The 17,020-nt window shown below is 37.4% G+C and overlaps 2 protein-coding genes across 4 annotated transcripts in view; one reads left to right on the top strand and one right to left on the bottom strand.

Annotated features, from left to right (window-relative positions):
* Positions 1-100: 100 nt before the first annotated feature.
* LOC100335019 (ubiquinol-cytochrome C reductase complex-like) lies at positions 101-3,389 on the bottom strand. Its single transcript, NM_001200319.2, has 4 exons — positions 3,264-3,389; positions 2,397-2,426; positions 1,531-1,689; positions 101-341 (listed from the first exon to the last, which is right to left on the bottom strand). Exons 1-4 carry the CDS (start codon positions 3,306-3,308, stop codon positions 309-311), a joined length of 267 nt encoding a protein of 88 aa, NP_001187248.1. The 5' UTR covers positions 3,309-3,389; the 3' UTR covers positions 101-308.
* A 4,832-nt stretch (positions 3,390-8,221) lies between these two features.
* Positions 8,222-17,020, top strand: part of LOC108272136 (FYVE, RhoGEF and PH domain-containing protein 5) — an 18,521-nt gene continuing 9,722 nt past the window's right edge. The window contains exons 1-12 of one of the 3 annotated variants that reach the window (XM_047158535.2): positions 8,222-8,557; positions 9,371-11,789; positions 12,448-12,553; positions 12,654-12,712; positions 13,350-13,380; positions 13,611-13,717; positions 13,820-13,940; positions 15,557-15,635; positions 15,951-16,001; positions 16,353-16,411; positions 16,703-16,774; positions 16,852-16,881. In XM_047158535.2, coding sequence (XP_047014491.1) covers positions 8,548-8,557; positions 9,371-11,789; positions 12,448-12,553; positions 12,654-12,712; positions 13,350-13,380; positions 13,611-13,717; positions 13,820-13,940; positions 15,557-15,635; positions 15,951-16,001; positions 16,353-16,411; positions 16,703-16,774; positions 16,852-16,881 — 3,144 coding nt within the window. In that variant the 5' untranslated portion in view covers positions 8,222-8,547. Of the gene's footprint in view, positions 8,558-9,370; positions 11,790-12,447; positions 12,554-12,653; positions 12,713-13,349; positions 13,381-13,610; positions 13,718-13,819; positions 13,941-15,556; positions 15,636-15,950; positions 16,002-16,352; positions 16,412-16,702; positions 16,775-16,851; positions 16,921-17,020 lie in introns of all 3 variants that reach the window. The other 2 variants (XM_017480346.3, XM_017480347.3) reach the window with 2 other exon arrangements.

Genomic DNA, 17,020 nt, shown 5'->3' with positions numbered 1-17,020 from the left:
AACTGAATTGAATTGAATCTTATGCAGGGACTGCACAGGGAATTCTCAGCTGCTCCACTATTGTTTAAATGTTCACTTCTATCAACACCGACACTGGTTGTAGAATGGTATTTATTTCAGAGATGTACACTTTACAACATTTTAATCACAAATCATCAGAAGCAGATTGGGCACACTGTTAGGTACAGTACGGTGTCTCAGTTGGAAAAAAAAATGTCAGCAATCACCTCACTGCCTATAAATAACAACTTTATTAGTGGTACTGACAGGACAGTCATGAAGAAGAAGTGATGAGTATCTGAGGAGCTTCATTTGAGTGAGTGGAAGAGCTTGTGGGCCACCTGGACAAAGAATGAAGAAAGATTTACAAAAATAGTACTGATACAAGTGAGGACAAGAAGGGACTGATTTCCAGTGCTTTACAATATAGCAAATTCATGAAATACTGATGTACAGCAATATATAGTCTGTTAGCAAGATTTCTGAGTGCTATTGTGCACCATGACTATCCAGACCTGTCTCACACTCTAGATCAGATCACTTTCAACATATCTGGATCAATCCAAATATCATACAAAGAATACTACTAGAGCTAGATGTAATACTACTACAATCATGGCTCACTATCCCTCAGACTTCCACAAGGATTAAGCAAGGACTAAAATGCTTTGGGTGCACTGTTATAAAACTTTTTTTAAAAAATAAGTAAAAACAAACGAACAATCTTTTCTTCATATAACAGCATGTCTTGTAGTGTTTTATTCCTCTTATACCACAGTGGTATGCCAACTATTACAACGTCTTATTTATTAAAGAATGACATACTTTTCCACCATTTATAGCTACATTTTGTTGTTTTCACCCAGCCTAAAACAACCCACTTCACACCCCTCTTCATCTCCCTCCACTGGCTTCCTGTAGCCATCCACATCAAATTCAAGGCCTTGATGCTGATGTACAAGAGCTTGTCTGGAACAACACCCCCACCCCTCAACATTCTCCTTGAAGCTTATGTTCCCTCACACAACCTGCAGTGGGGATGAGGTTCCTTTCCAGAACCAACAAACTAACCGTCCCTCAGTGGTGCAATGAACTTCCAACCTCAATCCGGACAGCAGAATCCGCCACTATCTTCAAAAAAAACATCTAAAGACCCACCACTTCCATTAACACTTAACAAAACCCTAAATTGTCCCTCCCCAACACTTAATAAAAAATATATATATTCTGCACTTACTCTAGCTCTTACAACTCTACTCTGTGCACTTTGCTTCTCTAGAACTCAATTATAAATCTTGAAATAGAATTTCAGTGTGCTGTGACCAATAAAGTCTCATTATCATTACCATTATTAATCTACATAAAAGACTGTATGTAGTTCAAAGAAAGCTATATCAATATCACACTGGAAATGAGAAATGGGACTGTTGTGTTTCTAACAACAACAATAATAATCCCTCTCTACACTGCCTTTATATCTTATAAATAACTTGTCTGACATTATGGCTCAACTGAAGCAGTTTTACTCACACAGTGATCCCGTGCGTGCAGGAAATCGAAAAGCTCCTCAGTGCAGTCCTCTTCAGTCGACCGTGAGCCTACCCTCGTCTCACACACCTCAAGTTTCTCGCGCGCATGGACACAGTGCTCCGTCTCTTCACATTTCTGCCTGATATTCTCTATCGGGTCCTACGTTCACAACCACCACACACACACACAAGGAGGTTCTCTTATTAAACATCAAGCTGGTTGTGTTTGTATTATTTAATGTCTATATAGTGTCATAAGGCATGTACTAATAATTAGTCATATGAAATACAGTACGTACACCTCATGCAAGTGACAAATAATGCTGCATTCTAAAGCCCCTCATTTCAGATCAATCTGAGAGCACATCGCACATGTCGCACATGTCCCACTTAGAGAAGTGTGAAAGTACAGTGTATAAAAACACAAACAGCCTTAACAAAGCCATCGCATTTCCCATGATAACTGAATCTGGCTAAATTCTAAGCTGCCATACTACTGTTTGTTATAATCAGGTACATGCCATATCTCAAAGTCTCCTAATTTAGACACATTTAATGCAGCACTGTATGTTTATTTCTCTGCAATTCTGTTCACAGGAGAGAGAAACAGAAACTTGGTAGACAGAATTGTTAAACGAAGACGGGACTCGAACCCCCAACCCTGGAGGTGTGTGGCAAACGTGCTACTCACCAAGTCACTGTGCAGCAAACGTGTTGTCAGGAATAACAGATTTTAATTTTTACTACCAACATGTGCCTCAAAATAATGATTCTTTTCTGCATGATAAATAATTAAACAGAGGTGTCTAAGAGTCTATAGGTAGTTGAATCTTGGCTTAGTATTGTCAATAAGCTTGCCCAACATACCACCATTTCCTCTTCCTCCTCCTCTTCCTCCTGTATTGAAACAATGTGATAGTGAAGAAAGAGAATTAGCTTCAAACTCTTTTATAGGTTTAACTTCAGTGCACAAAACCATATCATTTGCACAGCTTCTATATGACTTTGTATTTGCCCTGTGTTTCCATTTTGAAGAAACTTTATAATATATATATATATATATATATATATATATATATATATATATATATATATATATAAAAACACACAACTACTAAGAAAAGAAACTTTCAGTACATCATCATGCAAATTAAATGTCTCAAGACACCAAAGTGATCACTTTGATAAAAGTAGCTGGATTAATCCCCACTACATCGGATTGATTTTGTTTGTGTTTGTCTATAAATAGAAATATACTGCAGATTCATTTAGAACAAACAACAACAAAAAACATTGTGGTCTGATCAGTGCAAAGATGTTGTGAGCCAAATGTACAGATACAGTAGAGAGTTTGTGTAGATCTTAAATTGGTCATGTTAGATCATTTGCTTTTAAAAAATAAATTAACAACACATTACAAAACTCTTCCTAATCTCCAGCTCTATTCCCCCTTTTAAGTATTGTGATATTAATAAAAGTGCTTACATAATACTCTAATTTACGGTCATATAGTGCTGCTATTTTGAAGACTGTTATTCAACTGATTCAGTTAACTAATTTGACTCCTCGAGCTATTAAATCTACAGCAAAGGTGACCAGAGCAATACAGAGACGCCGCAGCATAGCACTGACAGCTAAGCTACATTATAACGTGTCCTTAAGGAAACGCTTCGCTAAGCCTTCTGTTAAAATCTGCATTTATTCTGATGCACAGGATTAAATATCAGTCCTCACCTCCTCTGGGTCTCCGTTTAAGATCATTTTCTCCTCGAACACCATGATTTAAGATAACTCGTCCTACAGCTTTCCTGACAACACAGGGACGGCAGCTAGTGGAGGGCAACAGGACACTTCCGGTTCATTCGCGCATGCGCACAACTGTAGCTAAAAGACCTTTAGGTGTGTCTCTCTTTGCCTGATTCAAAATCACAGCCACTCGTGTGCTCTGGTTAATCACTCTAAAGTGTACTCTAATGATTGTGCGCGTAAATGGCATCCAAGTTTTGTTTTTTTTTTAAAAGTGATATCTGATATTTCAAGCTTCCAAAAGTTAATTTTTTTATTTTGTTTTTTAACAAATGCTGTATATTTGACGAAATGATAAAACGACTTTATACCTCTTTGTAAAAATGTATGGAGAGTGTCTTTTATTTAATTTGCTTTAATTAACTTCATAATGACGTTAATTGTGTACATATATCAATGAAATGACAATCTATTAGTTCAGTATAAGTCTTATATGGTTTAATTCCACAGCATTTAATACACAAGTTGTGTGCAATAGTGGGGGAAACAACAGAGTCAAAAGGCTGGTCTTTTTGGTCACCGTGGTCTTTTTGGTTGATGCGAATTTTTAAGGAAAACTCCACCCTGAAACACATGAAAAATGTTTCCATTGAAATATTTGTGGTGTGTTTAGTGAGTGTGGTGATAATTTGTTGGTTAGAGCTGTATATTTCTGTGAGAGGTTAGCAGATGTGTACCTCGATGATGTTACAGGGTGCTCTCCTGCTAGGGGAAAAAATTCAACTATATCAAACATAAGGTCAGGATTCTCAGTCACTATTTTCCAGTAATGTTTAATGTCATTAATGACAACAAGCAGGCTCGTAGTTCCAGATGTCAACGCAACTACAGTGTTGTGCTGAGTTATGGCAGAAAACTCATGGTTCAGCTAGTGAGCGATCTATGAGATGACAAGCACGAAGGCACTGATGGTAGTATTAACGTGAAATTTGGAACTTTGGACACTGATCTGTTTGAACAGAATGAACAGATAAAGGTAAAGGATTAAAGCACTGCTGCATCACTTGTTTTTTTTAGATAGAGATGAAGCATGGGATAATATTATATATATATATATATATATATATATATATATATATATATATATATATATATATATATATTATGTGTGTGTGTGTGTGTGTGTTTTGTAATTAAACTGAGAAGTACCAGAGGTCAGAACTGTTACTTTTAAGAGAACAGAAGAAAATGTCATTTTTAGTATTCAAGAATCTTCAGGTATAATGGGTAAAAATGCAGAAGTCCAATATTACTATACAGTACATAGGAAATATGATGCACATTTGATGAAACTGGCTCTAAAGCATCCACTTTTCATCAAAATGCCAGATCAGCTAAGGAAAAAGTGAGAATCTTTAGAATTTTAAATTATATTTTTAAAAATGCAACTAAAATTGGATTATGAAAATAAGTCTACACTATATGAGCAATACAATTTTACACATGAACATAAGATAATAAACATTAATATAAGAATAAATACTGACTTTATTTATCCAAGTTTTCTTTTGTAAAGAAAACTTTTGTTGTTTTGTAACAAAACAACAACAAAAAAAACATTAAAACACAATTGCCCTGAAATTAAAATAGACAAATTAAGAAATTGCAGTGAAACAGAAAATTAATACAGGGCCACATGTGACTCACACAACACAAGCACTACAACACACTGCTGGCACTGGGGCACAATGTTGGCCCAGAGAAAGTGGTGGCATGCACACACACACACACACACACACACACACACACACACACGCACACACTATTGTGTATACTGTGTACCCCACACATGCATACATTTACACAGTAGACTAATAATACATAACACACTACCCGCACACACGCAAACACACACACACACACAGATGATACTCATACTGAACATTTCCTGTTGGCTCTAAAGGGTGGAGTGTCCTGCCTTGGGTGTTTTTTCCCCTCTTTGTTCTAACTAATACCAGTCAGTGTATGTTAGGATACTTGTACATTATTCTCTGAGTGTGATTTGGATGTATATGGAAGATAAGTTGAAGTAGAGAGGCCACAGTTTACAAGGGAAGCGTCTTCAATAATGCTATTGAAACAGATTTCTAAAGCCCAGAGTGATTTCACTAAAATTTTCACATTCTCTGGTAACTTAAAACAGGGGTAAGTCGGCATACTGTAGTTACAACTACCTACTATACATAGGCTATTTGCTCACCCTCCTCCCATTTCCCTTTTCTCTTTTTCCAGATATGAACTTTTCGCATTACAGCAATAAATAGTGACCGGATAGTGCCATGGGGCTAAGTATTATCTACAAGTAAATGTATGAAAAAGAACAACACACTTGCATTATTTCAGTAGTTCCCTCTGAATGATCCCATAAAGGTTATATATAGGACAGCAATACAGAAATCCAATTCAATTTGTACAGCTTTTAACAATTCACATAACAGCTTTACAGACATCCGGGTGTAGATTTATATTTAGAAGCCTAATAAGCAAGCCAAAGGTATCAGAAGCACTTTATGTGGACTCAGGCCCCAGTGGTTTAAAAAATAACTGAGATATTAGAGTATTAGTACAGGGTCATAACTCGCTTTAATGCCTTATAACACTGAACATGTGGGCTAGTTCTGTAAACTACACTTGTTTATTCTGTAATGTAAGTCTGCTGTTTAAATTTTAATAATAAGGTCAGTGTATAATAGAGAGAGAGAGAGAGAGAGAGAGTAAGTAAACTGACAGACTATTAAGTGAACCAGCAAACTTTCCAAAATTGCTTTTAAATGCAGAATGTAGACTATGAGGAAATCTCTAGAAATTTCAGTTATACTGGTCACTGGTCACCAATAAGCCTACATTATTAGCTCAGACATGGGAAAAAATTGTGACACCACAATAAGGCAACTATTGTCTATTATGTGTTGCTGAGTGAATACAGCCAGATGGTTTAACTGTTCCTGTTTATGATGTGTCCACCGGCTGCTTAAAATACACCTTTATCATGCACACATGTGTGTGGAAGAGGATGCAGTGAGCTTAATACTAGTAATTCCTTCTGGGCAATTAGCTTAATAATTAGCTATAATTCACTTAATAATTAGCTATGTTCTTCTCACCATAAACAGAGCTGCAATAAAGAAGGTGAGCAGCTTTATATTCCTTGGATCTATGTCACCGAAGATCTCAGCTGAAGCTGACATAAGGAACACACAACAATGCCTCTACATCCTCAGATGCCTTAAGAGATTCTGTCGAAGCCCCAGAATCCGTTGGTGCTAACTGGTAGCATTACTTGTATGAGAACTGCACTACTCTTGACTGTAAAAACCGAGAGAGTTTTAACTGCACAGGTGAGCTTGGTAAATGGTAAATGGTCTGCACTTTTATAGTGCTTTTTTAACCTTAGCGGTTCTACAAAGCACTTTACACTGTGTCTCATTCACCAATTTACAGACACACTCACACACCAATGGTAGCAGAGCTGCCATGCAAGGCACTAGCTTGCCATCAGGAGCAACTTGGGATTCAGTGACTTGCCCAAGGACACTCAGGCATGTGGAGTCATGTGGGCCGGGAATTGAAGTCCACTACGATTAGTGGACAACCCACTCTACCACCTGAGCCACAGCTAACCCCTCTCCTTCCAGAACATTTACACCAGATGGTGCTTGAGGATGTCCTGGAGGATTATCAAAGACCTCAGAAGCCCAAACAACAACCTTTTCACACAACTGCCTTCTGTCAGATGGTACTGAAGCATTGGGGCATACACAAATAGATTCAAGACAGGCGATAAGACTGCTGACTAACCGCACACTGAACTATTTGGATTTAAACTCCACCCTGAAACACATTAAATATGTTTCTATAGAAATATTTGTGATGTTTGTAATGATTGTGTTGGCTGTTGCTCTATATTTTGTTATTCTTTTGAGAAGTTTGCAGTTGTGACATCACATGGTGGCATTGCTAGTGCATTTACAGTGGCATTTAATAGGAGAAAAAGATTCAATAATCTTAAAAATAATGAATAGCACAAGGGTTAGGTTTCAGCATTAGGTCTAAATAAATACAATACAATACAATACAATACAATACAATACAATACAATACAATCATTTGGACTTCCAGAATGTCATGTAGCTGTATGATCCACTTGTGCTGAGTTATGGCAATTAACCATGCTGAACCATGTTTGATAATTTGGGACATTTGATAGTTTATTAGTGACAGTAGTACATCTTATGTATATATGCCTAATGAATATGTATAATGTATTAATCATGACAATTTTAATATATTATCGACCCTTATGAATAAAATAGTCCAAGCATTTTTAAATCTTCATTAAACATAATCAAGTAACAAACACGCATTATCATTATCATCAAAAACAGGTATTACAATCTTTATAACTAACCAATCATTCATTCTGTTCCATAAGAGTTCAATATTACAACTGTAGAAAAACTGATCTTGAGTTTCAATGTCTTTTTAACAAAATGTACATACATTACTATCCAAATTCAACTTTACTCTTAATAATCAGTAGCCGGAGCACGTGTCGTTTTTACTAGGTCGAGCTTATTTGGGGGTCGAGCTTCCTGTTTGATGCTTACTACATCCCCTTAGTTGATGTCACATGAATGAAATCACGTCATGTCTATCAAGCAGTTCCACTGCAAGGGATGAGAATCGTTAGCTTTGACTTGGACTTATGAGACCATAAACTAAATGCCCCTGGCAAAAATATATATTAATAATAAATTAATTAATCAATTTAACTGATGCCTCAATAGCTGTATTCAACCTACTTTTTATCCGTGTGTAAACAATAAATATGGCAATAAATCTAAATCTACCATGATGTTATTTCTGCAACAGTAAAAATATAAAAGATATACTGAATAAAAGAATCGACCTAAACAATTTGTTTACGTGCTGTTATTAGCTAAGGCAGACATCCTATAGCTCGCTATTTTTGCCGGTTATCTTTTCCTCAGGAAGCTCAGAGAGACAGGCGCCTCCCATCACACTCCCAATCTCACCACTGCTATATCCCACTATACTGCTTTATATACAATACTGACACAGGCTGTTCAACCTGTTAAACGGTATAACAATTATTTATATTTTGCTCATTATGTCTACGGATTTATTTTTACCTTTAACTTGTGTATGAAACTGGCGTTTCCGGAGGATACCGCTTAATCATGTGGAAAATATGAGTGCAGGTAAGTTTGTTTGTTTGTTTGTTTATTTATTTATTTATTATATCTAGCCTACTAAAAATAAAAACAAACAAATATCTAACAAAAAATAAACAGTTTTATGCTACCCGTATCAAGTTTTCATTTACTATAATGTAAATGAAAAAAATCTTCCAAAAAACTAGTTTTATGCTATCGGTATCAAGTTTTCATTTACAGTAATATAAATGAAAAAATCTTGCAAATTTTCTAAGACTGTTTATGGCATGGTAGAAAATGGTTTTACCTTTAACATAGATGTCTGTTTCTGCCAAGAAGCATAGTTTCTGCGATAAAAAGTGCAACACTGCGCCAAAATGTTATCTATGTACAACTGCTGACAGCACAAGCTCATTTAACTGATGCATAAAAAGAATGATTTATGGAGATTTTAGTGGATTTTTACATTGAGATATTTCTTTTATCAAAACTCAAACTGTTTTTTTTTTTTTGTCAAAAGTTTTTTGCTGCCTCGAATCTAGGTTTTTGATCCAAAAATGCACACAAGATGTGACTGAGATCTGTAGCCTTCATTATTAAGTAATCTGACTTGTGATCAGATTAAATCTGAATCAAATCTGATCAGACATGGGGTTTTTTTCTCTATAGCTTGTACCTTTGATTGAGAATATATATATATATATATATATATATATATATATATATATATATATATATATATATATATATATATATATAATATTTTATTTAATAAGAAGTATGGTGTGTTTGATCAGAGGAATCTTTGTATATACGCACTGCCTAAGCAATGCCTAAATCATCTCCTGTATGTTTCAGAATTACGGGAGCAGTACATGAATCCCAAAACCCAGATCCAAGCCCAGTGTCTTCCCAATGGGCAATTTGGTCTAACAGTTCCTGGAAAATGCTGCCAGAATCAGGGATGTAAACCACCTCTTTTCTCCAAAGCAAGGTCAAACCCAACACAGGGTCAAAGTTTTAATAATTATCTGAAGAGACACATTAACAAAAACCTAAGGACTGCTAATTCAGAACAGCACGTACTGAAAAACTATAGGAAGGAAGTATGGACACCGTGGGAGGAATCACGACTGACTGAGGATGTGGAACAAAAACCATGGAAAGACATAAAATGTAAAGAGGGGTCTATGCAATGGGAGGCGCTTGCACAAGCAGATCAGGAAGAACAAGACGACATACTAGAACAGTTGGGCTGTGGGGAGGAGCTGGCACAGGAGAATGGGCTAGATTGGCAGGTGGGTTTAGAACAGAGGGAGGGATTTAACTTATGTGAAGGACAAGGCTCAGTGAAACTTCTCTCTGACTCCTACAGTAAAGCAAAGGAGGATATGCAAGGCATGGAGGGACAGCTAGATATAGAAGATGAAAGGAAGGAAGAGGGTGTGAATAGTAAAAAAAGATCACTTATGACACCTGTTGATTCCATGCTCTCATCTACATACTCATTTCATAAGCAAATAGTGCACAAAGATGGAATAAACCAAAACAAAACTCTAACACCAGTAATGTTGTCTGACAAAACATATACTAATGACCTGTTCACTGATCAAAAATTTCTAAATGGAATTTATCCAAATAATATTTACATAAATGGACTCAACACAGATGCTTTGACATCAGACCGAACCGACATAGTCACCATGTTCCCAGAGGTGTTTGATGCAGGTGAGGCATTGGCAGATGCTGATGGCTTTTCAGAGTGTGATCTCTTAGAACATATTGTACCCTCTTGGAAGTCAGGGGTTGAAGATGTGGGTGACTGTGGAGATACAGTAATGCCGCCTGTGGAAGAGGACTCAGAGATCTTGAGTGGATCATTATGTACTTTTGGGGAGGAGGGCAGTGAAGCGGTAGAGGAACAGGAACAAAAGGAGCAGGTGAAAAACCTTTCATTGTACAAAAATTCTCATTCAGATCCAACAGTTTATCCAAAATCTGAACGAGAAGCTGAAATACTCTCTGAGTTTTCTGATTATTGCTTCTCTTCATTATGCTCATCTGAGTCTGAGGTGACCTCAGATGAAGTAGAAAGAACTGAGACCAAACAAAATCATGAAAATGCTCAGGATGGGCCAGAATCTGAACAAGCTGTATCATCTGAGTTCAAAGCAGGTAACTGCAGTATAACTTCTATACCAAGTGTCTCCTCCGTTGTTTCTCTACAACCTGAAGAGCAAACGTCACAGCAGATGCAAGAGGACCATCATGATGTTCAAGAGGTAGAAGGAGAAGACATTCTATGTAGTAAGACTGTTATGGGAACAAAGCTGTTAGAAGAGCATGTGTATGAAGAAACTGAGCCAAAGTTCCATTCCAAAGACTTTTTGCAGAGCAGGAAATATTTAATGACTCGCTCCATATCTGTGGAAACCCCCAGACTGGATCCATTGAGTACCACAATATCAGGAAAAGGACGTTTAATGCTACACCCACAGACGTACTACACACGACATAATTGTCTTGGAGATAGTTTGCCTGTTTTGACTGGTTCATTAGGATGTCTCTCACCAGGAAGTCCTTGCCCTCCTGCTATGGACATACCACCTCCTTTTGAGCTGTCTTCCATCACAAGACGACCAATCCGAAAGAGTACACCTGCTCTGCCAAATGATGTGACGGCCTGCAATAGGAAACTTGATTTTGGCCTTAAACGTTACTTCTTACCTTTACGGTTTCTGAGGAAAACTGAAAGAAGGACAGATAGTCGCTCAGTGTCATCAAGGTCCTCTTCAGAATCAAGTCCACAGGGCTCTTGCCGGAGGTTAAATTTAATAAGGCAATGTACAGAAAGCCCTGAGCTTCACAGGGCACATGACAGTTCAGTACCATCATCCCCATCTTCTGTTCGTTTACACAAGAACATGCACAGGCCAGGTGTAAGCACACCTTTGAATAACAATTTTGGGTCAGCTAGTCCCAACTCATGGGATATGGTAAGAGTGGAGTCAGATAATTTGATCCACTCCCTTTTTCTACAACCCTTCCCCCTTTCCAAACCTCGGTCTTTCTCTTCCCCCAATGTGGACTCATCAATTTATGAGAATGTTCTAAACACAAGTCCCCACTATGAAAATGTGCAGGTCCGCCTCTTATCACCCTCCAATCAGAGTCAACGAAACCAGAGTTCAGCCAATGACACTGATGGTTACGTGGATATGAGCAGCCTATCAAGCTTTCAGAGCAAAAGCTCAGCAAACGAGCAAGAGACTGAGAGGTACATCTTTAAGTTTTTTAGGTTTACAGGCATAAAAATGAATTTTAGTTCAAATTAATCCAAAAACTACACTGGGAATTGGGATTGGGTTCCAGAGTGGTGCAACAGAAAAGCTTTCACCATATCAGTTGGAGATCACAGGTTTGAATCCCAACAATGCCAGAGCCACCCATGGCCAGGAGCTAAGGGAGCAAGATTTGCCCTGCTCTCTGGGTGGAAGGGGTGGCATTCTCTCTCTCCCTTGTCAGTCACAATGACACTAGCCAATCATGGGTGTTGGTGAGCTCATGTATGAGGAAGAGCGTAGATACCACTTTCCTCTGAGTGTGTTATGCTGCCCTATGATGCAGCATGAGCAGCAATTCTGAAAGATGCAGTGGTCTTCAAACATTTTGGAAGAAGCACATGTTAGCTTTCACCCTCTTTGGCTGGTAGCTGTTGTATGATAGGAGAGAGCTGGTTGGTGGGTGGAAATAGGCAGATGACCAAACTGGGGAGAAAAGGGGGGGGGGGGGGGTACATGATAATCCTGGTGTCTAGGTTAATCAGTTCATTGAATTTGTGTACATGTATTTGAATACTTTCAGGTCTGTGTGTGTGTGTGTGTGTGTGTGTGTGTGTGTGTGTGTGTGTATTGACTGTCTGTTCTTTTCTTTAGTGCTTACACAATCTGCTCTCCTATGGTGAGGTCAGATGGAACAGTGAGTGTATCTGTAGGTGTAGTCTGCACAAAAGAGGAGGAGAAAAAAGCACCCGAAAGACTGGTAAGCCCTGCATAGGATCCTATACGTGAGTCTGAGTCTATATTTGTCTATGTGTGTGTTAAAATATGAATTTTAACCAGTGCATTTTTTATGATTTCAGACTGTTAATTGTTCTAGAGCATTTTACACTGTGAAAGAGCTGCTGGACAGTGAGGCACAGTGAGTGCAATTATTTCAACAATTACACATAGAAATAATAACACTTTTGGAAGAAGTTAAAAGACATAGGGGTACATCGGAGAAGTGGATCTAGGAAACAAATATAGTATAGTATGAGAATAGAAAATGGCCAGTCGTGTGAAGGCCACACTTGGATGGGGTGGGGTTATCCGAAAATAACTGTAATGATCAGTGTTCACAGAATTAAGACAACACTGCAAAAACAGGACCGCCAGATTACAATAGACCAAGACCCTGAGCAACTTTAGGGATGAGCCTGCCAAGCTGTGGTTGGTAGTTATTTGTATGTCAGTTTGTTATACTTTATGGACTGAAAGAATAATTTAGCCATTCATAGTTCAAACAAGGAAGATATTAACATTGCAGGAAAAAGAAGATGATAAGTGTTGTCATTGAGTCATAAGCAAATAAATTTAAGTTCTCATGTGCAAAGCATGTAGAAACAAACATTACATTTGTGCCACTTTAATTAGATTATGTTCGACTAAAGTGATTGTCTAAGCACAAATCTGTCTAACAATCATAGAAAAGTCCATAATTCTGTATTTCTTTTCGTCTGATTTCTCTGCTGCCATATTACTTACCTTAAATGTTTATCTTTTTTTGTCTTTTTAAGGCATGTAAACACTTTAAACCTTCTAAATGAGGTATGTACTCTGTGTACTAAGTATGAGCCAGTGTATCATGGATATGATTACACTGTTTAAAAGCATCGTTATGTGAGCAAAGCAAGTAGAGCAATGTATGTTTAGAGTACTTACCTTTAGCATCAATGCGAGCAGCATCATCTTGACCATATAACATCCTTTCCCATTTATAACAAAGAAGGTGCCTTTATGATTCACCAGAATTTACACAGTTAATCGATGTTCTACAGACTTTAGGTGCAGATGAGCAGCTGATGAAACTTTGGAGTGATTTACCCGCAGTTTCTTCACTCCACCAAGACCTCCACACTCAACTGGAATGCCGAATTAAAGAGTGGTAATACACACAAGTCACAAATCCACACGTACATATATCACACCAATTCACGTGTTTATATTTCTTTCTATTCCCAATCACTCCATGCTTTTTCTTTCTCAGGGATCAGAAGGAAGGCATTTCTGACATTCTCTTGGCCAAGAAAGCAGAGTTTTCAGTTTTCTCTTCCTTTATTAGCCAGCATGACTCCAAAGTGATGACTATGGAGCAGATGGAGAACACAGTAAGATATCACACATGTCTTTAGTTCTCCTGCACTTTTAACAAGACACTGCCAAATCCAGGGCATACTGATTACAGGAGAACTGGTGACTGTCTATGCACATACAGTATATGGCGGTCCAACATATTATCTCATGTATCAGTCCAATGAGAGAAATACAACCAAATCATGTCATGGACCTCTGAATAATTTAAAATAAAAAGTGTACATTTAGGTTTAAATTTCTACAGGCACAGCTTGAAATTTGTAGGAATTAGACATAATATCCATTTATTGATTTTTTGTTCAATGTTGTTCTATTCAATTCAGTTTTATTTGTGTAGCTCTTTTATCAGTAGACATTGTCACAAAACAGTTTTACAGAAATATATAAAATTATGAGTATATAATATATTGTTAACCTAAAAGTCAATGTTTAAAATTAATGAAATGACTTTATATGAGATTTATAAATTAATTAAACATTGAAACATTTTGCAGTCACCCATTGCTGATTTTTGAATCAGTCACAACACCGGAGGCGGGTTAGATGCAAGTGCAGGTATAATTTAATAAACAGTAAACAAAACACCAAACATAAACTATGAACTCAGGATACTAAAAAAGACACATGTACAAGAAGGCGTAACACACAAAACGACAACATAAGTCAAGCAAGACAATGTGTGCGCTGCAAATTGTGACTTATATACAAGAGGTCATTAACCCAAATGTGAATCAGGTGCAGACATACTTGTGACGTGGTACAGTGGTTGATGGGAATCGTAGTTTCAAGTTTGTTCTGGCATATCCATGACAGAATCAATCACACTACATACAAATTTCAGCTTTTACTGAAAACTAAACTACACTTGATTAGATTGAGAGCTGTAACTAGAGTGATTGAGTGACATAGAGAGCCATAAATATAGATAGGTTCCAGAGACTCACACTAAAGTTCACTTGGATACTGTAGACTTGTACCTGCTGCTGCTGTAATTATTAAGACTCTAATCAAAAATATGCAATGATGCTCAAACTGAACATTCCTTCAACACACTTATTACTGTCTGACGTTTTAGTAAACGTTTGTAGAAGATATTTACAATCCCACTATCTGTGTTTCCTTTTGAGCCTGGTTCTTCTCAAGGTTTCTTCCTCATGATATCTCAGGGAGTTCCTTGCCACTGTCACTTCTGGCTTGCCCATTAGTGTTGTAATTCTATATCCAGATTTCTATAAAAACTGTTTTGTGTTTTTGCTATTGCACTATGCAAATATAATTGAATTGAATCGAATTGAATTAAAAACTGGACCTGCAATATTTAGCTATTTGAAAGGGGACAAAAATTATGGATTTTGAGAAAATGTGTCCCTCTGTCTCCAGTGAAACCTACTCACAATTAGCCATCTCCTAATTAGAAGGAAAAAGACCGTATCCCTCCACCCTAACCTACAGAGCGTTGCCAAACAAAGCAAGTGCTGTTACTGTGAAAACGTACTTAGAGACATAACAACAAATCAGAGGTGTATGGATATGTAACATGGCACATAGGTTATTGTTGTTTTGTTTGTTTTGTGCATGCAATATTGCCTTTATATATGAATTTCCATAGCTTAGAGTCTCTGTCTCTCAGCAGCTGGACATCAGCGCTCTCAAACAGCAGTTGCTGCAAGTGATAGCACGAGTCCTACAATACCGCATGCTTCTAACAGGTAACATATTAAACTCAGTAGGTCTGTTTGTCTAAATATGTGTTAGCCATTACACACATTCCACACAAGTTGGAACCAAACTGACCAGCAGCAGAACATCCAATGGGACACAAGACCTACTATATCCCAACTGCACCCTACACCAATGTAATAATTGCTTCTGTTTCCACTTTCGTTGTGGACCAACCTTTTTCTTACCTCAAAACTCCTCAAAATGAATATATAGTATATTGTTTGATATGTATTGTGTGTTCTGTTTCTGTGCTTTATTTAAAGTGTTTGTTTTTTACACAACTCTCCATTTATCTTCATTAGATTATAAAAATAATCTCTCACTAGTCTCCAGAGAGTATGAGGATACACAAGGTAGGCAACATGAACAGATCTACAGCCTTCATCATGCCTATGTCTATGAATTACATTACATTACTTACAACAAAATACCAATTTCTTGAAGCGACATTTTTTAATTTAGGCCTGTCGTGATTTTTACTTTATGTTTATTGTCCTTGTAGTAGCCAATTTCCCTCTTCTCTCAGTATTGGGAAGGTCATTTGGCCTCTTATCTCCTAGTTTCTGTGTGACTCATTGAATAAGTAACGTTTGTCCCATGGGAGATGCAAACGTTTGCCCTCAGCTGTATCTGAATATGTTGTTCAAGGTACCTATGGAAATTTAATCATGCTTCCTTTTTTTCTTTTGAATGCTTTTTCTCAGCTGCTCTGTTGATGGTCTCGGATATAGCTGATCAGGCAAAGGACAGCCTCAAGAATGGAGTGAGTTGTATGCGCTGGGTGTGTGAGATTGAGTCAGTATGTGCTGAGCATTGAAAAAATCTAAAAATTAGTATGAATTGGGGAATAATAACAGGTCCTGATAATCCATTTGTATGTACATTCTTTAAGAATGTGAAGAAAAAAAAACAACTAGAAAAGCAAAACCAAAATCATTTTGGTCACTTAGGTTAGAAGTGAATATAGCAATACATACAGTGGCTAACATATAGTGGGAAAAGTCAGGACAAGAATGTGTATAAGTACTCAGAAGTCTGCTGTGTGTTGTCTCAGGCAGATCTCATGCGTCTGGTCAATATCGAGCACAATGTTCAAGGACTAAAGAACCTGCTTCAGCCCGGGAGGGTGAGAGATCACATTACCTCCATATACTACTCAAATGGTTAAATTCTTATTGATGATGTATCCCTGTGTGTCTTTAGGTGTTTGTGAAGGAGGGAACCCTGATGAAGGTCAGCAGGAAGTGCAAACAGCCACGTCATCTATTCTTGGTTTGTTATTTATTAGGGATTTGTGCTAAAGCCTTTACAACCCATTTGCTATTCCAGTCACTACTGACAGAACATATTTGTCAACAAAGGATTATTTATT

The sequence above is a fragment of the Ictalurus punctatus genome, chromosome 11, assembly GCF_001660625.3.
Source record: "Ictalurus punctatus breed USDA103 chromosome 11, Coco_2.0, whole genome shotgun sequence".
Taxonomy (NCBI): Eukaryota; Metazoa; Chordata; class Actinopteri; order Siluriformes; family Ictaluridae; genus Ictalurus; species Ictalurus punctatus.
Note: the sequence above shows the minus strand (reverse complement) of the source record. Positions and strands in the feature narration are given on the sequence as shown.

What these genes read in the sequence shown, in the direction of transcription:
- LOC100335019 (NM_001200319.2), bottom strand. Translation starts at nt 3,308, where the DNA reads ATGGTGTTCGAGGAGAAAATGATCTTAAACGGAGACCCAGAGGAG. An exon ending in TAAACGGAGACCCAGAGGAG is followed by an intron (nt 2,427 to 3,263) that starts GTGAGGACTGAT and finishes GTTTCAATACAG; the next exon opens with GAGGAAGAGGAGGAGGAAGA. An exon ending in TGCACGCACGGGATCACTGT is followed by an intron (nt 342 to 1,530) that starts GTGAGTAAAACT and finishes TTCTTTGTCCAG; the next exon opens with GTGGCCCACAAGCTCTTCCA.